General features: G+C 38.7%; 1 protein-coding gene across 2 annotated transcripts in view; it reads left to right on the plus strand.

Annotated features, from left to right (window-relative positions):
* The window catches only part of LOC132523003 (contactin-associated protein-like 3), a 187,138-nt gene extending 163,218 nt beyond the window's left edge, over nt 1-23,920 (plus strand). Inside the window, exons 18-24 of one of the 2 annotated variants that reach the window (XM_060153572.1) lie at nt 2,037-2,276; nt 2,863-3,090; nt 4,372-4,505; nt 5,319-5,406; nt 19,310-19,540; nt 19,758-19,829; nt 23,727-23,920. In XM_060153572.1, the coding sequence (XP_060009555.1) occupies nt 2,037-2,276; nt 2,863-3,090; nt 4,372-4,505; nt 5,319-5,406; nt 19,310-19,540; nt 19,758-19,829; nt 23,727-23,920 (1,187 nt within the window). The remainder of the gene's footprint in view (nt 1-2,036; nt 2,277-2,862; nt 3,091-4,371; nt 4,506-5,318; nt 5,407-19,309; nt 19,541-19,757; nt 19,830-23,726) is intronic. The other variant, XM_060153573.1, reaches the window with a different exon arrangement.
* The last annotated feature ends 560 nt before the right edge of the window (nt 23,921-24,480 follow it).

Here is a 24,480-nt window from a genome sequence, read left to right on the forward strand (position 1 = left end):
AATATCTCTGCTGTAGATTATTGTACCCAATTTGCAGATGAGATCATGGAGGCTCAGAGACATCAAGGGACTTAACCATAGAAACCCAACTGGAAGGAAAATCCAAACTCATGTTGGACTGATTCCCAAGCTTGCACGCAATATCATAGACGATTTATGTCTGTTTCAATTACTTCTTATCCATACTATTTATAAAACAAATAGCAATTTTTATCCATTTCTCTCACTTCACTTCTCAGTATAGTTAGAGAACCAGCCCCGTAATTGGGACAAAATCCTCCAGTCCCCTCAGAAACAGGCCATAGGAGCCCAGGGAGGCTGAGGCAGCCTCGTGTGACTGGGCACAGCAGGACTTTCCCCAGCCCAGCACCCGGTTCCTCTCGGTCCTGCACCCCCTCTGCTGCTCTCTTGTTGCAAATGCCTTGTTTAGACCCAGAGCTGGCTCATTATTCTGCTGTCCATTCTTTAAAGATTAAAGCTCTGGGTAGTGGGAGTCTTCCCTCTAACTTACATGCTTATTCTTTATTATTGTTTGTTTTTCCCAAAGGGAGAAACAACTTTTGCTACATTGCTTTTTAGATAACTCTATTCTAATTTGGAAACTAAGCAGATTAACGAAATAGCTCTCACTTGGTCTTTTCTCACATATTTTAAAGTAAATAAGGACACAGTCCAATGAAAAATTGATATAAATCACAAATTAGCACACAGTCTGCTTTGCCAGGTGATACCTCCTGCTGTGTCCAGGAACTAATGCTATTCAGTGAATTTAAGTGTGTGTGTATGTGTGTGTATGTATACAGCCCATGGCACCATAAAACAGCTTCAAGCACAGTTAGTTCTTACTGAGTTGAGGCTTCATTTTAAATTATCAAACTGCAAATCAAGTTAAATAATTCTATTTTCTGATTTATAGTCTTGAGGATTAATTAGCGGAATTTCTAGGAACAAAGTTTGGATGGAAATCTACCTAGAACTAGTGTTTCCACTATGGTAATGTTTCTAAAGCCTGAGGAGTTAGTTGAAAATTCAGATTTGGGGTACCTTCCCCAGGCCCACTGAATCAGAATCTTTTGGAATAAATCCAAAATCTGTTTTTAGCAAACACTCCAAGTGACTCCTGTGCTCCCATATTTATTATGCTCACATGAGAAATGATAGAAATATAGGGGGATATATATTATTTGGTTAATGTTATACCACCTGACCTCAGAGCCGCCAGGATGGAGTATGAAAGGTCTGAGGTGCTAAATTTTGGTTTTACCCCTTCTGCCTTCTTTTTCTTTGTTCTTGCCTCAGTTCCTTTTCACAGCTTTATTAGTGAGAGCTCTTCTAAGTAAGAATTAGTATTTTATATATGTGTAATAGATATGCTATATAAATATATATACAAATTTGTAATATATATTATATTAAATACATACACAAATTTATATATTACAAATTTATAATATATATTACATCGCAAAGATTTTTCAACTATGTAACCTTTATTATGCATGTCATTGTTTGTAAATTTAAACTTTAAAAAGGATCGATGGTGTTTATTTTGTTCTTTAAGAAAGGAACAATGTAGGGGCTTCCCTGGTGGCACAGTGGTTGAGAGTCCGCCTGCCGATGCAGGGAACATGGGTTCGTGCCCCGGTCCGGGAAGATCCCACATGCCGCGGAGCGGCCGCTGAGCCTACGCGTCCGGAGCCTGCGCATCCGGAGTCTGTGCTCCGCAATGGGAGAGGCCACAACAGTGAGAGGCCTGCGTACCGCAAAAAAAAAAAGAAAGGAACGATGTAAAAAAATGTCTTTCTAAATATAACTTGAAGAAGTATTTTTAGAACAAATATTTACCAAGTTCAACTTAAAAAATATTTTCATTAATGGTCTGTTCAGTGCCATTTGATGATTCTTAACTTTTGACCACAGCCTACGTTTTCAGAATTATATTTGTTCATAAAACCTTGGCCTCAGTTCAAAGTGAAGATGAAATCCTGAAGAAGACACCCAGGAACGTGTTTGCATTTGCAGTGTTTCCCTTGTAGGTGGAACAGCAAGCAGACAGAGAGGCTTCCTGGGATGCATTCGGTCTCTAAGGTTGAATGGGCTGGCCCTGGATCTGGAAGAAAGAGCCACAATGACGCCAGGAGTGGAGCCAGGGTGTCCAGGACACTGTAGCAGCTATGGACACCTGTGTCGCAATGGAGGGAGGTGTAGAGAAAAACGCAGAGGGATCGAATGTGACTGCACCTTCTCTGCGTATGATGGGCCATTCTGCGAGAATGGTGAGTGTGACCGAGGAGCAGCTTACAGGGAAAGGATGGAACATTTGAACTCTATGAAGACGTTTCTGGCATTTGACACTGTAAAGAAAAGATCAGGCAGTTCTCTGTAATTAGCTGAAGTAGAATTGTTTCTGTCCCAAATGCCTCCATTTCACTTGGCAGGAGGTATGATTCTATTCTTTTGAAGGCCGTTGACTGCTTCTGTTAGATCTGATGTCACCCGCTCTGGATTTCTCAGAGGGTCATCAGTGCAACACTTTGAGGAGAGCAATAACCTTTTAACTGTATGTTTACACTGGACATTTAATTTTCTGTAATCCTAAGATGAAGCCTTTTGGAGGTAATAATAAAATATTGTTACTCAGTTTTGGGTTATGGGAATATGGAGAGATTATCTTTTTATTTATACTTTATTGTTTTTCATCTTAAATTTTTAAATTAAAAAGCAGCAAAGCATACCATCATTATTTTCTCTTTTGAGATATTTAAGGATTAGAGATATTCTTTAAATATACAGAAATATCCATAAAACAAGACACGTGCACTTACATATTGCTAATATAACCAAAAAGGCATGTCATTCCAGAAATTTCTGCCTATTTTGGAGCTGGCTCCTCAGTGATTTACGACTTTCAACATTACAATGACACCTTCAGTAAGAACTCCAGCTCCTTTGTGGCTTTATTTCATGAGGATCTGACATTGACAGGAGAAATGGCCACACTGAGCTTCCGGACCACAGGGATGCCCAGCTTACTACTCTATGTGAGCTCCTTCTATGAGGAATACCTTTCAGTTATCCTCGCCCCGAATGGTGAGTATCTTTACCATACGAACAAGAAGACTGACTTAGGAGAAATCAGGACCATATGGAGGGGGCCCTTTCAATGCTAAACTACAAACAAGAAAACACAAGTGCATCCCTGTGACACCCATGTTATTAGGGTTGGTTTGTTTTCATTATAACCCCAAATGTTTCTCACTAGCCTTACCATTTCAGTGATTAAATTAAGATGGCTTTCTTCTATAAATATCTGATCATTTCATGTATCTGATGTTCAACTGTGCTTCTTGTTATTGGTAGGGAGTCTTTCCTTCTGCATGTGAATAAATTAGTGTCACAGTTCATTTTGAAAGAAGATATTTTATGCATGGAAAATATTTCCTCCTTCTTGGAAGGGAAGTAAACTGCATTAAACCATATAGAAAGCCAATTTCCATGAGCATCAGATAAATATGATTGCTCTTTACCCATCAGTGTTTGTGAAGTCAGTTATGCCCTATCTACATACAAAGAAAAGTGGGAAGACAGTTACCTAACCCATGGTCACCAGTAAGAGAACAGAACCAAGACGTTCCAAGTTAGAGAGCAAAATCAAGCTTTAACCTTTTCTCATGGAGAATAAAGGGGAGAAACTTAACTTCTGGAAAAGATTTCTATGATCACTGACTGATAAGATATATTACAGGTGGTACCAGAGTTACCAGGTAGAGGGTGCATCTATGAAGGAGAGCAGTGTGTGGATTGGAAGATTTGGATATTGTAGCAAATCACTCACTTCTCTCTTTTTGCTGCTTCTTGATTATGGCAGAAACCTTAGAAAACATTTCTGGTTGTGCAAAAAAAAAAAAAAATATATATATATATGTGTGTGTGTGAATGTCAGTGATACATTAAAATGCATTAACATAAGTCACATTAAAAGAAGTTATGCTTATAGAAACGGAATGTTAATATAACGTTGCTTGAGGTTTTACCATTTAATAATATGAACACCACATGAATAATTAACTTCAAGCCTAGCTTGGCATTTTCATATGCTTAACTTAGACTTTTTCCTCTGGTTAAGGAAAATGGAAGAACTTGGAAAAAGACCATTTGTCTTGACTTTTAAGACTGTGTAATTGAATTCTGAATTTGGCCCCAGAACATCACATAAATGATTACTAGTCCAGGAAAGGTGACTGTTGTGCACTCAAGTAAATGCTCCATAGATTCAAGTTATATATGTTTTTTAAATGTGCCTTAGAACCTGCATTGGCGGTTTTTATAAAATTATATTTCAGTTAAAAATGTCATTTTTCTCTTCTTTAGGAAGTTTGCAAATCAGGTATAAGCTAAACAGACACCGAGAACCTGATGTTTTTAACTTTGGTTTTAAAAACCTGGCTGACGGACAGCTTCACCAGGTGAAGATTAACAGAGAAGCAGCAGTGGTCTTTGTCGAGGTAAGGTTTAAATTCAACAACAGCAACAGTAATCAAAATTGTGATGCTCAGAATATATGACCTAAAGCAAAAATTTGATAATAAATCCTAGTAAAAGAAATGCACATCTGGCACTCTTCTTCCATAAGTCTTGCTAGGTCAATGTGTTTTGTTTTGCAATGTCTGTTTGTTTAGCAAGAGACTGTCAAAATTATTATTAATATTTGACCACTTAAAATACAAAGCTGTCCTCATTGGTTTTACTTTATTTGGTTGGGAAATATTGCATAGTTTATCATAGTGACTACTGGAGATATTTCAGTGGGAACCTATTCCCACTGGGTTACAAAAGAACAAATGCTACAGAAATTTAAACACAAGGGAAAAAGCAAGATCTTGCTTAAAGTGGGAATACATTTTGAAAAACATTGGAGTCTTTAAGTCACACATTGTCACTGGATTTTGAAGAATAATCTTTTATATTGAATCTGTATGAATAATACATTCTTCTGCTCATGTTACAAATTTCCTCTAAATAAGTAAAAACTTTGAGGTTCAAAGTAGCTCTTGCATTTCTTTGTGGATTGTACCAATTATAGATACTTAAATCATAAAGACAAATGTAGGGGAATGGGATAGGCAATGAGGTGGAGTTGAATTTGAGGTGTTACAAGAATTGTTTATAATACACTTTTCTCCTTTAACCTTTGTGATAGCAGGAACATATGGCTTATTTTTTTTTATCATTTTTCTTGGTCTTCCTTTGATTCCCATCCTCTTATCATCAAAATTGCTTGACATTTTGATGTTTATATCATGTGGAACATTTAATAGGTTAACCAGAATGCAAGGAGACAAGTCATCCTGTCTTCAGGGACAGAATTCAATGCTGTCAAATCCCTCACGTTGGGGACAATTTTAGGTAAGTGGAAGAAAGAGAGCCCCCTCCCCCCACCGCCCAGTGACTGGGATTGGAAGTGTTAGTTTGCAAACACGGGAAGCATTCATCATGCTGAAAGAAGCTCCTTGATATATGCATGATTTCCCAGTGAGTGACAGTCAAGGTAGAAGCTTGTACTCTTGTCTGAGTGTGCATATAATCACAAGTAAGTGCTGCTTGCGAGTTGAACAAGGGCGTTCCTTGAAAAATGCCTCCACACTTACCCTCTCACTTGGCAATCAAGCATAATGTAACTTTGCATTTTTCTAACGATTCAGGAAAGACAAAATCAAAGCAGATATAAGTTCACAAATTCTGTAGTAATGAGGGGTCAAATGCAGAAATCATTTTAATGATAAATCTAGATTTATGTTTAAGAAGGAAGAGAAAAGGCTGCTTATTTTCTCTTAGCAAACAAGCTTTGGGCTGTGGTCTGGGCCCTGCCTTGCCTGTGAGCTGAGGTGAAATGTGTTCATTGCTCCCAGCTACTCTAGGAAAATCACAGCCTAAATATCCTACAGACATCCTTTATGGCTGCCAGTTATGCTCCATAAAAATGCCAAAGTAAAAGCATACTTTACTATTTAGACATCAAACGCTTGATGCCTTTTTTCTCCCCTCGTCACCAAGAATTACATTGCAATAAAAACAGATATTGAACGTTATTTCTTTTATTTTTGATTATATATAAACTGTATGTTTTATTGCTATTTAAATGATATCTAGGGGAAATCCTCTTGTGGCATGTTTATTATTCCTCCTCTGGTACTTGATACTCATATGGCTATATTTCGTCCTAAGTAATCGATGGAAACTTATTAGGTGTTCAGCCATTTATACATTGATTCTTTTGGTCATTTCTTCTACCCCACAGATATATGTTACATCACCAACTTGAGAATGTTAGAAAAGGCACATGAATGGATGTTCAAAATATGTCGAGAATCATAGTAACTATTAAAGCGATCACGTCTTTCAAACAGATGATAGGCAATGAAATGATGACTTCTTCTTTTTCAGACAGAGGAAATGTTATGAATGCTAGTGCTCTCCAAGGGTGCTCTTGTAAATGGTAATAACAAAAGTGTAGGGTTTCCCTGGTGGCACAGTAGTTGAGAGTCCGCCTGCCGATGCAGGGGATACCGGTTCGTGCCCCAGTCCGGGAGGATCCCACATGCCGCGGAGCGGCTGGGCCCGTGAGCCATGGCCGCTGGGCCTGCACCCGGAGTCTGTGCTCCACAACGGGAGAGGCCACAACAGTGAGAGGCCCGCGTACCGCAAAAAGTGTAACATTTAGACGCTGCAGCCTAACTGTTAAAACAGCCCAACTGTTAAAAAGGCAGATTAATCCAGTGCTCCTTCACTGGTAAGAATATAGTTTTAGCCTGGTATAGTGAATAACAACTTCAGGCTGAAGCGGTGGTGGTCCTGCATTGTAATCATGCCTTAAAGGTAGATGAAGAATCTGGCCTTGATGATATATTGACAGAGTGGTAGCTTGTGCTGAAGGTCCTTTCCTGTGGTTCATTGTTCTAGTCGCACTCCCCACATGTGAGATAGTAATGGTGCAGTTACCACAGAAATAAAAATGAGAACATTTGTTTCCCACTGAGTGCTGGGAGATGTTTATACCTATCACAACCCATTGTAGAGGTGAGTATTCCAGTCTCCAATGTGTGGTTTTGATGTTTCTCAGGCATTTCTGACATCCCTGTTTTCATGATATTAGTAGATTTTTTTATTCTATTTAAAATAGTGGCATAATTTTAAAAGAATTGGAAAAACAAGTAAACCCCCAAAAAACAAAAACAAATTGAAAAAACAATTCAAAGGAATACTGCTCCTTCAACTTTTGTCCATGAGAATAACAGTATATGTTTAAATAGAGATTATGAAATTCCTAAAAGTTCAAAGACCACGTTGAGCTTTAGAGAACAGTGAGATAGAACCCTATCTTTGGCTGTCAGCCCAACAGTTATAATTGTTTTTAATATCCAAATGGAGAAGAATTTGCTCCCTTTTTTATCTGATATTGAGCTCTACTCTCTGGCCCGACGGATCCTTGGTCTGAGCAGTGAGTAATTGATCACCCAAGGGGTGTACAAGCCGCAGAGCTGAATTTTTGTCGAGTGGGTGCAAGCTGTGTGTAGAATGATGGTTCTGTCTGCCCCCAGATCTGATCCCTCCTCCACTACCAGATAGAAGTCCGTGCTTACTCTTTCCCAGCCTGGAGGACAGATATGGTCAATAAACAAAACAAACACAGACCACACACAACTTCATGCCCTCAGTGACTCCAGCATCTGATAGGAGAGATGAGGCATATTCAGAAATGTCTGTGACCCAAAGTATGAATAGAAAGTTGCTATCAGTAAGTGTGAAATTGACAGAGGAATATTTTTAAGGACAATTCAGCTTCAAATGTATGATCTATAAAGATATAGGCAATAGATTACAAAAATCGACTTAATCATTGAACTGCATTATATGAGGGGATTGTTTTAATAAAAAAGTAGAATAATAAATTTTGTTATATAAATTTTTATTTTCCTATAAGTTAATATATAGAGGACAGTAGCATGGAACTGAAGGTGTTAATGTTTTTATTCAAGGGTGATATATTCAAAAACATCTCTCTCAGGCCACAGAAATTAAAGTTGAAACTCAGCAATGAAGTTTATAGCCTGAAGCAATTGAATCTAATAAAACTGTAAATATCCATTTCATCTGTACCTAGAGGTATATATCTTGATCAAAGGCTAATTAAACGTTTCATGTTTTAGATAACTTTATCTTAGGATGGCTTCTGTTCTGCTGCCACTCTCAAATCAGTTACTGAGTACAAGAGGACTACAGTTTTGTGTTCAGATTTGGCGAGTATAAGCAGAACTGCCTTTCACTAACTTATAGTAAAGTAGACCAACAGATTGGCTAATAAGGAGCTACTAATTTCCCAAATAAAATAGTCCCAAACTATGACAAGTTATCCAGTACTTATTTCTTGTTAGCTATTTTGACTCACTGACTTATCCATTCATTCAGAAATGTTTGGTGGTCCCTAATATGCACTTATATTTCATTGGACATTTCGAATGCCTCATAGCAAAATATACTACCGTACCTGCCCTCAAAGCACTTGTGGTATAATACGAGATACAAACAATAAAACAGTGTTCTAATGATTAACTAATCATTAGTCATTATTATTATTTAGTCATTATTTAGTCATTATTATATTATTATTTAGTCATTATTATATTATTATTTAGTCATTATTTAGTCATTATTATAACTAGTCATTATTATTATTTACCTTAGTGTGCTATGGAAGAATGGTTCCACATCATCTTCTAATTAACATGCTCTTGTTCTTTCCATTCTTCAATGATCTTATTAGTGATGACCAATCAGGTTAAGTTTTCCCAATTACTATAAAATAGTTTTAGTATAATCCTACTTTAATGTAAATCTTTAGATTTCTAGTGTTCTGTGTAGTTTTAACTCTGATAGGATTTATACTCCCAAAGTATGAGAGCTTTAAAATACCAAGTAAGGGGCCCTAGCATTTTTGCTAAATTTTGTTTCTCTAAAGACTTTTGTATATTTGGTATTCTATTCATTTCATTTTTTGTGCATTTAAAAAAAACAACAAGAATAACAAACCCCAAATATCAAAGCAAAACAAAAATCTGCTTTTGAAGTGTGCAGACTAAAGATATGTCTTCCTATCTCTTCCTGGGGGAGAGTACAATTCACATCAATATAGTCATGTGAGTAAACCTTAGTAGGCCAGTTATCTGTGGGGTAAAGAAAATCCACTGAAGAATTGTATGTTGAAAAGGAGCTCCATAAATCATTCATGGAAATTACCTACTGAGATTTGAATAGAGAGACTAGAGTTTAGATATTAAAAACTCCATTGACTTATATGACATATATTAGTCTTTCCTATGCTCTGCCTAAGAGTTTATCTCATTTAGAAGAAATTCACATAGAAAAACACAAAGAGTTTATAAAATTTCAGGAATATGAATGTAAATGAAAAAATCCTCAACAAAATATTAGCAAATCTAATGCAGTAACGTATAAAAATTATTATATGCCATGACCAAGTAAGATTTATCCCAAGAATTTAAGGTTGGCTCAACAGATAAAAATCAATGTAATGTACCATATTAATAGACTAAAGGACAAAAAACACATGATCACCTCAATAGACACAGAAAAAGCATTTGAAAAAATTCAGCATGCTTTCATAATGAAAACACTGAACAAACTAGGAATGAAAGGAACTTCCTCACATGGAAAGGGCATCTGCAAAAACCCTACAGCTATTATCACACTTAATGGTGAAATAATGGAAGTCTTCCCCTAAGATCAGTAATGAGATGAGAATGTCCACTCTTACCACTATTGTTCAAGACTGTAGTGAAGGTTTGAAGGAGGGCTGTTAGGCAAGGAAAAGAGTAAAAAGTATCCAGATAAAACAGGAAGAAGTACAATTATCTCTGTTGGTCAAGGATATGATCTAGTAGGGAATCCATGAAAAAAGCTATTAGAGTTAATAAACAGTTTTGGAAAAGATACAAGACCAACACAAAAATTTACTATATTTCTATATACTAGCAATGAACAATACAAGAATAAAATGAAGAATGAAATAATAGAATAAATATTCTATTTACAATAGTATCAAAAATAATCAAATGTTTTGGAATAACTGTAACAAAAGAAGTGCAAAACATGTACACCGAAAACAACAAAACATTGTTGGAAGGAATTATGTAAGACTTACATAAATGGAAAGGTATCTGTGTTCATGGATTGAAAGACTCAACATTGCTAAGATGGCAGTGATCCCCAAGTTTATCTACAGATTCAACACAATTTCTATCAACATCCAAATGGCCTTCTTTTTGCAAAAATTGACAAGTTGAACCCAAAATTCATATGGAAATGCAAGACAATCTTGAAAAGAAGAATAAAGTTTGAGGTCTCACCCTTCATGATTTCAAAAATTAGTACAAAGTTACAGTAGTAAAGACTGTGTGGTATTGGCATAAGATAGACATATTGGTCAGTGGGCTAGATTGAGAGTCAAGAAGTAAAACTATATATTCATGGTCAGTTGACTTTTAACATTGGCGCCAGGACCATTCAATGGAGAAAACATAATCTCTTCAACAAATGGTGCTGGCCCAATTGGATATCCACAAGTTTAAAAAATCAGGTTTGACCCCTGCCTAACACCATATACCTTGGATTAGGCAATGTTTTTTTTAGAGAAGTTTTCTTAAAAGCCTTGGGTTAGATCATGGATTCTCAAAAGCACAAGCAGCAAAGAAAAATAAATTGGATCTCATCAAAATTAAAAACTTTTGTAATTCAAAGGACACTCTCAAGAAAGTGAAAAGACAACCCACAAAAATGAGAAAAAATATTTGCCAGTCCTGTATCTGTTAAACAGAATACATAAAGAATTCTTATAACTAAACAGTAAAAAGACATAACCCAATTTAAAAATGGCCAAAGGATCTGACTAGACATTTCTTCAAAGAAGATATACGAATAGGAACATGAAAAGATGTTCACAATCATTTGTCACCAGGGAAATGCAAATCAAAACCACAAGATACCATCTCACAACCAATAGGATGGCTATGATCAAAAAGACAGACAGTAACAAGTGTCATAGAGGACATGGAGAAACTGGAACTCTTGTCCATTGCTGGTGAGAATGTAAAATTGTGCAGCTGCTGTGGAAAAACTGTTTGGCAGTTCCTTAAAATGTTAAACATAGTTACCGGGTGACCCAGAAATTCCACTCCTAGGTATATACCCAAGAGAATTGAAAATATATATCCATACACAAAAGGTGTACACAAATTTTCAGAGCAGTATTATTAATAATAACCAAAAATTGGGAACAACCCCAGTGTCTATCAACTAAGGATTAGATAAACAAAAGTGATGTACAATGGAATATTAGCCGTAAAAAGTAATGAAGTACTCATACATGGGACCACGTGGATGAACCTTGAAAACATTATGCTAAATGAAAGAAGATAAACACAAAAGACCACACAATGTATGATTTCTTTTATATGAAATGTCCAGAATAGGCAAATTCATAGAAACAGAAAGTAGTTTAGGTTTTCCAGGGGCTGGGAGGGAGGTTAGAGTGGGAAGTGACCACTAATGTGTACAGGGTTTCTTTTGGGGTGATAGATCCTGCAATTACTGGGAAAGTATTACAACCCTGTAAAAATCCCACTGAATTGTACACTTTAAAAGGGTGAATTTTATGGCATCTGAAATGAATCTCAAAAATAAGGAAAAAATCCATTAGAGATTTATTTCTTTTGCTAATGCCTTTTCTGCACATGTACCTGGGAGAGTTAGAACACTGAGTCATAATTGGACATTTATTCTCTTGTGTGAATGAGTTTATTGAAGAACAGGGTTTGATGGGAAATAGAGGGGGAGAACTGGAAAGGCCCAGGATTAAGGACCTCTGAGATGGAGTGAGGGCACATCAAGAGAAGGCTGGACAAGCCTAGTCACAATTTTAAAAAGAGCTGATGAGCTAAAAGCAGCACACATGTAGATTCTGACATTATTTCCTTGTCATGTGAAAGAGTGGCAGAGACTATTGAAATGTCATTATAGGAAGAGTTGATATAATTTACTAAAGAATATTCTTCCAGTAAATACCTGCTAGGAGTGCTTGTTAAAGTGCTTAGGGTCCCAAATCACCCCTGATTTCTTCCCAGGTATTGGTTGCAAGTGCCAGGAATAGTTTGGTGTGGTGGGGTGGGGTGCCGGGGAGAGGGAATAATTCACTTCTTTCTGACTCTGAAAATCAGGTCCCTCCAACCCTGAGCTGTTCGAAAGACAAGACTGAAAAAGTCTGTCTAGCATGATTTTCTAATTATGTAATTTATTTAGCTAGCATAAAGGAAGTTCACTCTGGTTTCATCAACTCCAAAATAAATAGCAGGTTGATACTTATATTCAGTCTAGCCAATTTCATTCACTAAAATGTTTTTAACATTCATCCATGTTGTTGCATGTAATTGTAGTTCACTTGCTCTCGTTGCTGGGTAGTCTTTTATTGCATGACTATACCACAGTTTGTTTATTCTTATGTTGATGGGCAGCTGGATTGCTTCCAGTTTGGGACTGTTAATCTCCTGTATTAGCTTTATAGTTGTACCTCTTTGTATTTTTTTATGTTACTCTTAAGATTAATTATTCATCCTTGATTTATTATATACTACTTTGTACACTTCCCAAACTATGTAAAAACCTTATTTTTTTTCCATTTTACTTCCTCTTCCACCCCTTTTGCCATTGTTGTCATGTATTTTACTTTTACGTATTATTTTTTTCCACAAGACATTATTATTGCTGTTGTTTCAAACAGTCGATATTCACTTCAATTATCTACATATTTACCCTTTCTGATGCTCTTCATTGCTTCCTGCAATTCCATGGACAATTCACCCTGTTTCCTGATTTTTGTTTGTAGATGAGAGCCTCAGGGAATCTCGGAAATGCTCCTTTCGCTATTCCACTGTTTACTGCCAGTGCCTTTCAGAAACACTGCTCATTGTGGGTAGCAGAAAGCTCTCCACACACATTTTAATTCTTTGTTCCTTCCTTTTCCTTGTGAACCTTTTGTTAACATGCTTGTTCCTCACAAAACAAGAAATCATCTCGTGTGTTAGAATGCATGGCCTTGGCAATATATTTTAAAGGCAACACTACCCAATACCTGAGACAGTTGAGAATATTTATGTCCTAGATTGTTGGAAATGTGATCGTGCTCTCAAGATTTCGTACCATAGACATTTTTTAAGAGAAAAAATGTATTAAATCTGTTTTTATCCAAAGTGATTTAAGGGGTTCTACTCAAAATTACAGTAGAAGTGAACTTTATCCTCAGCCCTTAGCTCACTTTTTCCTAAACATGACTTTTCTTCACATCCACGCTCAAACCACTTTCCCCTCCCCTTCTTTCCTAGCATGAAACTGCACCTGATTTCCCCTTACTTTCTGTTGATGCCTGTGTTCTCAAACTAGAGGTTTATCAGACATTTTCATCCTGATGTGTAAATTTCTAATAATGCACTAAGTATTCTCCTAAGGTTCCCCCATCTTTTTTTTCTCTTTACACTTTAAAGGGAAGAAAATTTTTGAGCCAAAAGGAAGGAACTTAATGATGGAATTTCAGGAGTCAGCTAACAGGGAAGATAGATTTGCACTCATTGTCTTTCTAAGCACAGTTCTATTTTTTTTTTTAACATCTTTATTGGGGTATAATTGCTTTATAGTGGTGTGTTAGTTTCTGCTTTATAACAAAGTGAATCAGTTATACATATACATATGTTCCCATATCTCTCCCCTCTTGCGTCTCCCTCCCTCCCACCCTCCCTATCCCACCCCTCCAGGCGGTCACAAAGCACGGAGCTGATATCCCTGTGCTATGCGGCTGCTTCCCACTAGCTATCTACCTTACGTTTGGTAGTGTATATATGTCCATGCCTCTCTCTCGCTTTGTCACAGCTCACCCTTCCCCCTCCCCATATCCTCAAGTCCGTTCTCCAGTAGGTCTGTGTCTTTATGCACATATGGTCACCTTATCTTTGATAAAGGAGGCAGGAATGTACAGTGGAGAAAGGACAGCCTCTTTAATAAGTGGTGCTGGGAAAACTGGACAGGTACATGTAAAAGTATGAGATTAGATCACTCCCTAACACCATACACAAAAATAAGCTCAAAATGGGGCTTCCCTGGTGGCGCAAGTGGTTGAGAGTCCGCCTGCCGATGCAGGGGACGCGGGTTCGTGCCCCGGTCCGGGAGGATCCCACATGCCACGGAGCGGCTGGGCCCGTGAGCCATGGCCGCTGAGCCTGCGCTCCACAGCGGGAGAGGCCACAACAGTGAGAGGCCCGCGTACCGCAAAAAAAAAAAAAAAAAAAAAAAGCTCAAAAGGGATTAAAGACCTAAATGTAAGGTCAGAAACTATCAAACTCTTAGAGGAAAACATAGGCAGAACACTCTATGACATAAATCACAGCAAGATCCTTTTTGACCCACCTCCTCGAGAAATGGAAATAAAAACAAAAATAAACAAATGGGACCTAATGAAACTTCAAAGCTTTTGCACAGCAAAGGAAACCATAAACAAGACCAAGAGACAACCCTCAGAATGGGAGAAAATATTTGCAAATGAAGCAACTGACAAAGGATTAGTTTCCAAAATTTACAAGCAGCTCATGCAGCTCAATAACAAAAAAGTACAGTTCTTTTAATTTGGATGCTGACTTTGTGTGGACCTGTTTCTGGGAAACGCCACTTGGACCATAAGACTTGCCTCTACTCCCGGTTCAACTTGCTTGTGCCCCTGAACCTAGGAACTATAGGGCCAGCCCAGCAGGCAAGAGGAGGCAGGAAAGTGTGAATGAGAGAGCTGGGGTAGGAGTTTGCCCTCTGGACTGGAGGAGTAGTACACAGCAAAGTCTTAGGGTGGTATGTGAAGACCGTGGATCCTGGGGAAAGTTTGTCTTGCAGGGAACTCAAGGCTTCCAAAGGGAAGGTCAACATTGCTCCACATTATGGTCCCCATCCTCTCTGCTCCTCCTGGAGCTGAGAAAGGGATGGATTATCGGGCCACATCCTTCCTACCGTGGTGAGGGTGAGGGTGAGAGACCTCTTCCTATGCTTTATAAGAAGTCAGATAGTCTGAATGCAGGTCTGCTGCTGACTATAGGGCAGAGAAGCTGCACTGTCCACAGTGTCAGGACCTGTGTATCGTATAACATCCTTAACCATGGAGTCCCAATAAGCAGTCCCAATAAATAAATAAGTAAATAATGATGCCACCACTAAGGGAATCTAAAAGCAAGAGTAGGGGTAGAGAAAGAAGAAAAAACAACAAATAAAATTTCCTGCATCAAAATAGAGCTATTGGGGCTTCCCTGGTGGCGCAGTGGTTGAGAGTCCGCCTGCCGATGCAGGCGACATGGGTTCGTGCCCTGGTCTGGGAAGATCCCACATGCCGCGGAGCGGCTGGGCCTGTGAGCCATGGCCGCTGAGCCTGCGCGTCTGGAGCCTGTGCTCCGCAATGGGAGAGGCCACAACAGTGAGAGGCCCGCGTACCGCAAAAAAAAAATAGAGCTATTGAAGAAGATGGAAGACAACTAGGATGAAACTTGGCACTCAAAGAGATTTTAATAAAGTCACACACACAGACACAAGCACCAACTCTAGTAATTAAAATAAATATGATTTTTCAAAATTTCACTGGGTGATCTAAAGGAGAGAATCATCACTGGTTATCCTTAAATAGTGGCATGGAGTATCATGTAGATGAAATGTCTCAAGCCACAGAGCAAAAAGATTAAGATGTAGAAATTAGGAGGGAAAAATAAAACATTTGGAAGTTAGATCTAGAAAACCTAATATGAATAAATAGAGATCCAGAAAGAGAATTAGAAGCAAAGATAATACTTATGTATTAAAAAAATTTCTCTGAGCTAAAGGAAAACCTGAGTTGCAGATTGAAAGGACTCACTGATTCTGATGAGAAAAGACACACATCTGAGGAAATTCTGGGAAAATCCGTGAATTACAAAACCATAGAGAAAAATCTTCCAGACTTTCTAGACAGAAGTTACTACAATGGAAAATAATGATATTGACATCAGCATCCAACTTCTCATTTGCAGCAATAGAATAAAAATGAGAGAATGATATACTGCTAAGAAGAATGGTTGCAACTCATACATCTAATATATAATTTATCTGACCAGGTTAAAAAAAGATATTTTGGATGACAAGGAAAGATTGAGATTAAATACTAATCAAGTTTCCCATCTTAAGAAAATACTAGAGAATTACTCCAATCAAAAAATGAATCAAAACCATGACCTCAGGATGGAAAATTGACAGGAAACTGAGCACCAAACCTTTCAATGTATATTTATACCCACATGTACATGCATAACATAGTTACAGCTACATGATTAATGATAGGCTCTCCAGGTACATATAAATCCAACCATACACACTCACAAATCCACATATATGTATAAATATTAAGTACAGTCTTGAAATACAGGAAAATATAATGCAATATGATATGCTACTGATGTTTCTTTCCTTAGTAACAACACTATCTAAAGACATGAAGTTAGGTTATCTTTAAAAAATAAATTCCACAAAATTGGCCTAATTCATTATGATAAATGTCTGCCTGAGATTCCTTCTGTTACCCTTGCCTAGTAGTGCTCAGGTCAGACTTTGACCAGGAACAGGAAAGCTAGTATTTGTCCAACAACTAAAACTTTTATTTTACCTGTAATTTTTTTTTTCAGATGTTAGCCTTGCAAAAGTCCTGTGTTACTATTGCAGTGTCTCGCATTTTATTTCTTCTTGACATTCTCTCAAGTATACATAAGCAAGGGTGCCTTTCTTTAAGAAATAGATAATATCTGAATGCAAAATTTAAAAAGTAAAGTCATCTTTAAACTACCCTTTTTATTGATAATCCTTTAGTTGGGTTCTGCCTAGCTCATTTTACTTCAGTGTACTTAAGGAGCTACCTGAAATTCCACATGCATAAAGATCTTTGATGTCTCGTATAATCAACTTGGCCAAGGTAGCTATATGTGTCAGACAGATGTCTATTATGATTATAACAATGCAAATGCATGCCCCCAATTTTAGTTGTTTTTAGAGGTCTTTTCCATAGCAAACATTTACTTTTGCAACTTTAAAATCATGAACAGAATTTTGTAAGCCCAAGTAACTTCCAATACATTTGCTGAAAATCTCAAAGTTAGGCCATTTTTCTTGAAGGTACAGCTCTTTTCCAAGCCAGAAGAAATAAGGATACAGAATATTTGGTTTTCAGGAATTATAGACTGAAATAGTGAGATGAAGTTTAATAGGAAAAACGGTGAGACCTGTAATAAGATTCAGGAAATCCACCCCATGAGTTTGTATGGGAGGCAACACTTGACCTCTCCTCTCTTAGGGTCTATGGCTGGACCTGAGAATTAAATTGACATAAGACAGATTAACAGGGGAAAAGCATACAGATTTTTAAATGTACATGGGAGTCCCTACAGGAAAATGAAGACCCAAAAAGCAGATAGGTCCAAGTGTTTATATATGAGGTTGAACAGAGAGTGGTGATTGTGAAAAAGCAACTAAAATGTACGAGGAGATGAAAGGAAGATAGGGGTTATTTTAACAAGGTTTGTATGTACAGATTTCTCTGGGCTGGTCTCCTCATCTCTGGTCATAAAAATGTATTTTTCCTCCTGGTACAAAAAGGGCAGCTTTCCCATAAGAGTTTTATCTCCTGCTTTCAGGAACAGAAAGCGGATGTCAGTGTCCTTGTATCTGCTGTTTTTCAAGAAAATAATCCTTATGCCAAAATGGCATATTTGGGGGTGGCATATTCTGCTATCCTTCAAATAGAAGCTTCAGGGTATGTTGTTTAACTTTAGCGACAATGAGGCTGTGTTTTGTTACCACGACATTCAGTAAAACTCAGTGGCATAAGATGGCAGCCAACTATGGACGTACGTTTTTATCCGGAGCCAATGCAAGTAATCTTTTATCACAAGGTCAGTCCTCTGAATTTCTCAGGTCACACCTTGAGAGTGACACATTTTTAAAAATTTCAGTACCCAAACTGTCCACAGAAGGGTGGTAATGGGACTAAATTTATTCTTTGATTATAACATATATATTGCATGCATCCTATGTAACAGACATTAAGCTAAGTGCAGGGGGAGGCAAGAATAAAACACACTGCCCACTACAGGCTTTCCACATGTTGCATGAGAGAGGGATGATCCAAGGAGAGTGACCTTCTGTAACTGATGCACCAGGCTAGCTGGAGGCTAGCTGGAAGTGTGGTTACACACCCTTGGCTTCAGAGTTCAAATGCCACTATTCACGAGTCTATAAATCGCTTAGCACAATGCCCAGCCTATGGGAATCATTTGGTAAATTCTTGGTAGCTGTTGATGATTGTTTGAAAAAGAAGAGGCAACGCGCCTTTCTACACAAGGTGAAGTGAGAGGGAGTTTGACAGCACATGCCAAAGTTGCCTCATACTTATGTGGTTTCCTCTGTGGGGGACATGGACGCTTCCCAGACTGATACATTTAAACTTGAAGTCTACAGCTAAGGGCCTTTGGTCAGATTTCGTGCCCACTGAGCAAGCGCACTGCGGGATGTAATCATAACTGAAGTGAACGAATTGATGTTCTCTCCTGTGTCCGTCGCTGCTCTTCTTCGGTCTTAATAACCAACTTCTGTCAGTTGGGGATGAGGGAGGGGATCAGGAGGGGGTTGATGGGGGCAAAAGCCTTGATTTATGGACCCGGGACAGAGACCACCTTTGTGAAGAGGGGAAAGGAAGTGTGGTGCGGAGTTCCCAGGGCAGCACTTGCAGTTTCGGAGAGGCCCTCTCTGTGGGGCTCAGAACAGTCAGCCAGAATAAAGTGTTAATTGTGAGGAAACTGCAAGAAGGGATTCCCAGAACGCTGCTGTCCCCCAACCCAGGAGACCTAAATTACTGGCCACAAGTGCTGTTAAAAATATTTTGAAAAATGCATTGGCGGAGGATTTCATTCGTCAGTGCCCCGTGACTGCATCCAAAGAAGCTTCGCTTGACTCACACGGGGAGTGAGCACCCGCAGGGCATCAACCAAGGCGGCAGGTACCGACTCTGGCTCTTTCCTAAACACGAAGGGCTCGGAGGGAAGTTCAGTTCATCACTGCTGCGTAGACTCAGGCTATTCCTGCGTCCCCGCCAGTCGCTCCTGAGCCCTAACGGTGTGTCCCACTTCTTTGCCCGCAGGACCTCCCGGCGCGGACCGCGACACGCAGCGGGCTGGCGCGCTAGGCTTCACCGGCTGCCTCTCGGCAGTGCGCTTCGGTCCCGCCGTCCCGCTGAAGGCGGCGCTGCGCCCGGGCGGGCCCGCCCGGGTCACTGTCCGCGGACACGTGGCCGCCGCGTCCCGCTGCGCGGAGGGGGCGGGGCCCGGAGCTCCTGCGCCGGAGGCGACCCGACCGCTCTCAGGCGGCGCAGGTGCGTGGCCCTTTGACCGCGGTCTTCCACCCAGTCTTCATCCCAGAGGTTTCCAAAAGTCCTCTTTTCGTACACCTTCCCCATTCCCTAGTCTTTCCATTCTCGGTTCTTCGTTTCAAATTCATTTCTGTCTCTGCGTTGTCTGCTCTTCTTTCAAATGTTGTGGATTTCTCAAAAGTTCTCCTTTCCACTCTCTGTCATTCTTTTTCTACTGTAGGTCGTTCTGGATCAACAGATGAGGGAGAGCCCTTAGTTAATGCGAACAGAAGTGACTCCGCGGTCATTGGAGGTAACGAGGCCGCGAATGACCTCGTCCTTGGCGTTGTTGTCACTGTTAGCAAAGTCCAAAACATATCCGTGAGAATCCGTGCTGATTGTGAGATCACTGGCAGTGGCAGGCCACATACAATTGCTCATGTTCTTGACGTGATTGTACCGAATTCAGCCCCTTTGGAGATACTTAGGAGAAGGAATCGATGGCTCCACTGAAACACTTTTTAAAGGATGGTTGCCAAACTACAGAATAATAAGAGGATTTTCATTTGAATATAGCCATTAGTATCTCTCAGGAGATATACATATTTAAGATGCATTTACTTTTACTTCTTTGATTTAAAATAGCCATGGACCTCTCAGTCCCTTAGCCCAAAACATTTAAAAATAAGATTAAAAATAAAACATACTGGGAGAAGCACCTAAACTATGCAAATTGTCATTTTCCTGAACATAAAGATATAAAATTGTGTCTGGCATCAAGCTTATCTTAGGATGGAGAGATAGATAGATAGATAGAAAGCGATATCCATCAAATAAATCCATTCATCTATATGCATATATATATATATTTGAAGAAGTAAAAGTAATCACATCTTAAATATCTTCTAATATATCCTTTGAAGCAAAATTTATCCAGGTCTGACTCAAAAAAATTAATATTCAATTCTCCCTCCTTATCATTCAAGGAACGTTTTAATTTGTTTAATTAGATTATTGGAATGTGAGTAATTTGCAAACTCTGCTTGGTGAGTAGAAGTAAACTGCTCTCCATTCCTTGCTACCTCAAAGTGAGGTAATTACTGCTAGAGCTGGGTGATAGGACTGGGCGCCCACTGTTCAGGCCGGCTACACACCTGCTCAGATTGGATCTGTTCATTTCGTCTGTATCCATCCAGACACCAGTTTTCTCCAGACGATTAGGAAAGTATTCAGACATTTTAAAGTGCTGACCATATCTATGTAAGAATTTTAACATTTCCATTTCTGTCTCAACTCCTTTTATTTTTGTAATGAGTGAGGAATATGACCTCCATTTTATAACTCCAAGAACAAATAAAAACCATAAATGTTATTTAGAATGCATATCTAAAAGGAATAACTTTTGTTTTAAAATTTAAATTAAACCTTAATCCTAAATCATTCTAATTTATTTTTAATGAGAAGACTTCACTATAATGCCAAAGCTAAGTGAAAATAAATCAACTTAAATGTGATTAACATTTACAAAGTAGGAATCCAAGTTCAAAATTTCACAAATTATCATAGTTTGTTCCCTTTTATTAGCAAGACCAGAGATAATAGTCAAATTGATGATAGAACAAATATGTGGTCCTTAGAGTTTTATTGCTCTTGCTGAATATCATTCCCCTGAGAAATCCTACTTGGTTCCTGATACATGGGATGGAGAATGAGAGCACAGAAGGTCTTAGGGACAGAATGGTTCAGTTTACTAGGCCCTACAATTCACTTGAACCTGCCTTCCATCTGTGTGGTGGCCGGTTGCTGGGTGCTTTGTCAGTCACTGAGTATACAGACTTCCAGTGTATTTGGAACTTCCAAAAAGAATTATCAGACTTTTTTCTAATTGATCACAGACTGCACCCACATGTGAAATATTTGATCTGTTTAAAGGATTATCCCAATAGGTGGATTTCTCCATGTTCTGCATTTTGCATCATTATTTTCTCCTCTTGTAAACAAAGGGAGTGTTATAGGAGAGGAGAATCAACCTAAGCAATATTCAAACTTGGTAAGCCAGAGATCACAGAGGGTTTCTTGCCAAGGGATCCATATTGTAGATGGGCAGGTGGATGCATAGAGAAAGAGACAGATGTGTAGATAGACAGAGACACAGGCAGACATGAGCGTTTGTCAAAAACACCCTTACACTGGAGTTGCTGATAAGAAGATTATGGAAGGCATCAGATGCATTATTCAAATTTTCTCAATCTCATCAGTTAGGGGGTAGAGATAGAAGTTTTTCTAGGATCCCACCAAACCTCATGAAACAAAAACAAGCTAGAGTTAGACGTGATCAATCACATACAGAAAACCCTGGATGTGTAGGTGGGTCAGTGTAATAGTGAGAGTCATCATATAATCAAGAGGCTTGATCAATGTTATTGAGAATTACTGGTCCCTGACACTAAAATTGGATATGATATAGCTCTTAAAGCAAGGTCCTGTAGCTAGACATAAAAATAACTAAAGTAACTGTGTTGTTTGTTCCCAAGTGAGATGCAAAATATATTGAAAGTAATGAATATTCTACTTATGAATACTTAAGAATATTCACAAAATAATAAATATGCTACCTCCTCTCAGGTAAGAAGGGGTCTGGGTTCCTGATAGCATGTGCCCAGGAATCTCTGTGACCAGTTATACCCAACCAAGCTTTGAGTTTGTTGGGCTCCATTACACTTGCTTATGTCTGTCCCAGAGTATAATGAAGAACCCTCATTTTGCAATACAAATTTTGATTTATACAACTAAGCAGTAACATATGTTTGCTTACATTTGTTAAATGGAGACATTAATTCATGCTTAATGCCTGTGTCAGTCATCTTAAAACTATATTAACTAGTGAATGCTTCTTTTTATCTATTTGTTTCAGAATGGATTCCTTCTTCACTAATGTGATATAGCTTGAGTAAACATTCCTATGGCTTAGCTTGACAGTCTCAACCCTGATGGTGCATTAAAATAATCTGAAGAGCTTTTAAAATAATGCTGATACCTAGGCCTCCCACCAAAAGATTCTGAGTTATTGTCTGCTATGCAGCCAAGGTTGAGAACTGCTGGCAAACCTAATGTCTTCAATACATTTCCAACAAGAGAAATGTTTTCCTTTTAATTACAGATAACTGAATGTTATTAATATGTCTACAATTTTTTATAAAATGGTATATTAGTTATCTGTTGCTGCATGACAGATTACCACCTATGTAGCAGCTTAACACAATCCACATGTATTATCCTTCAGTTTCTGTGAGTCAGGAGTTTGGGCACATCTCAGCTAGGTCCTCTGCTTAGGGTCTCACAATGCTGAAATCAAGGTGCCTCATCAGGGGTCTTGGGCTGGGGTCTCATCTAAAGGTTCCACTGAGGAAGGAGCCACTTCCTCAGTTGCATGGTTGTTGGCTACATTCAGTGTCTTGCAGAGGTAAGACTGAGAGCTTCTGAATTTTTGCTGGCTCCTGGACAGAGTCTTTCCTTAGCACTTGGAAGCCATCTGCAGTTCCTTGTCATGTGGGGTTTCCCAGCATGGCTCTTGCCACCTCATAGCCAGCAGGAAGAAAGAGACTCTAGCAAGACAGATGCTACAAGCTTATATAACATAATCATGTAATCATTTACAAATAATCAGGTACAGCCCATCACCTTTGTCATATTGTTTTGGTTAGAAGCAGGTCACGGGGGATCACACAAAGGTGTGGACCCCCCCAGAGGCAGCAATCACTTAAGATTCTGTTGGTCTCATAGAGATAGATGGGATACACACCACATTACTGTAGTTCAACAGTATATCAGTATTAAAATTTAATTGAATTTTCATTAAAATACACATAAGCATTTAATCACTCTGTGGTGGGGCTACACACTCTACACTTTTAAAATAATAAAAACCTGCTTGCTCAATTAGCATGAAGTGTAGGCATAACCTAAGAGACCTCATTGTGTTTCTGCATTTTAGAGTGAAAACATTCACTGAAATCCAATCATGATATGTCTTTAGGAAATTAAGGCATAAAACCTCTGTGTCTAAAGTTTGCATGGACTTAGAAGTACACTTAATGTTATAACACCACTTGGTTTCAAATTTTCTGATGATAAATGATGCTAGGGTAGATTCTAGTTAGGCTGACATTTACAGTTTATACTTTGACTTTGTGTTTTCCTTTCTCTGTAGGTGTGATAGCAGTTGTGATATTTATCTTGCTCTGCATCACTGCCATTGCTGTACGCATTTATCAACAGAGATGGCTATATGAAAAAAATGAGTCGAATATTCCAAAAACTGGAGACAATGCTGAGACTGCTCTGAAAAGTGAGCTCAACATGCAAAGTACAGTCAGTGAAAGCCAGAAAGAGTATTTCTTCTGATCAGCAGTGGTCGTTTACTTATTACTATGATGATGTGACTGTCTTGCTAAGCCAGAGGCTCACAGTGGATGAAGCCCCCCCCTTGGCCTCCTGGGACAGACGGTGGGTGTGCAGCGCCATCAACTTGCTCACGCATGGTCCCTGGAGGCTCTGCTCAGTGCTACTTCTTGATCTACTTATGTAACAGTGACTTAGGTGTGCTCATTAATTACTGTCCGGCAGTTTCTGACTGTTCTGACTTGATCTCTAAAATTGAAATGTATTTTGCATAATTATTTTGGGTTTTAAGTGAGAATAAGAATTTGAGCTGTGGCCCTACTCTTAAAAATTCAACATGGAAGTTTATGAAAGTCAAAGTTGGACTCTAATGTTTTGTGTCTCGTGGAAACCTCCATTATGCTTCCTTTATCAATCACCTGCTGATATTTATAAACCGGGAAGTGCTTCTCGGATGGCCTTCAGCTGCATTCCCATATTCCTGTGAACCAGAGCCCAGTGGCCAAAACTGCATTAGAAACCTGAAAAACATTTTTTTGGCTGATTGTTTTTACTATTTGTCT

The sequence above is a fragment of the Lagenorhynchus albirostris genome, chromosome 7 (genome assembly GCF_949774975.1).
Source record: "Lagenorhynchus albirostris chromosome 7, mLagAlb1.1, whole genome shotgun sequence".
NCBI lineage: Eukaryota > Metazoa > Chordata > Mammalia > Artiodactyla > Delphinidae > Lagenorhynchus > Lagenorhynchus albirostris.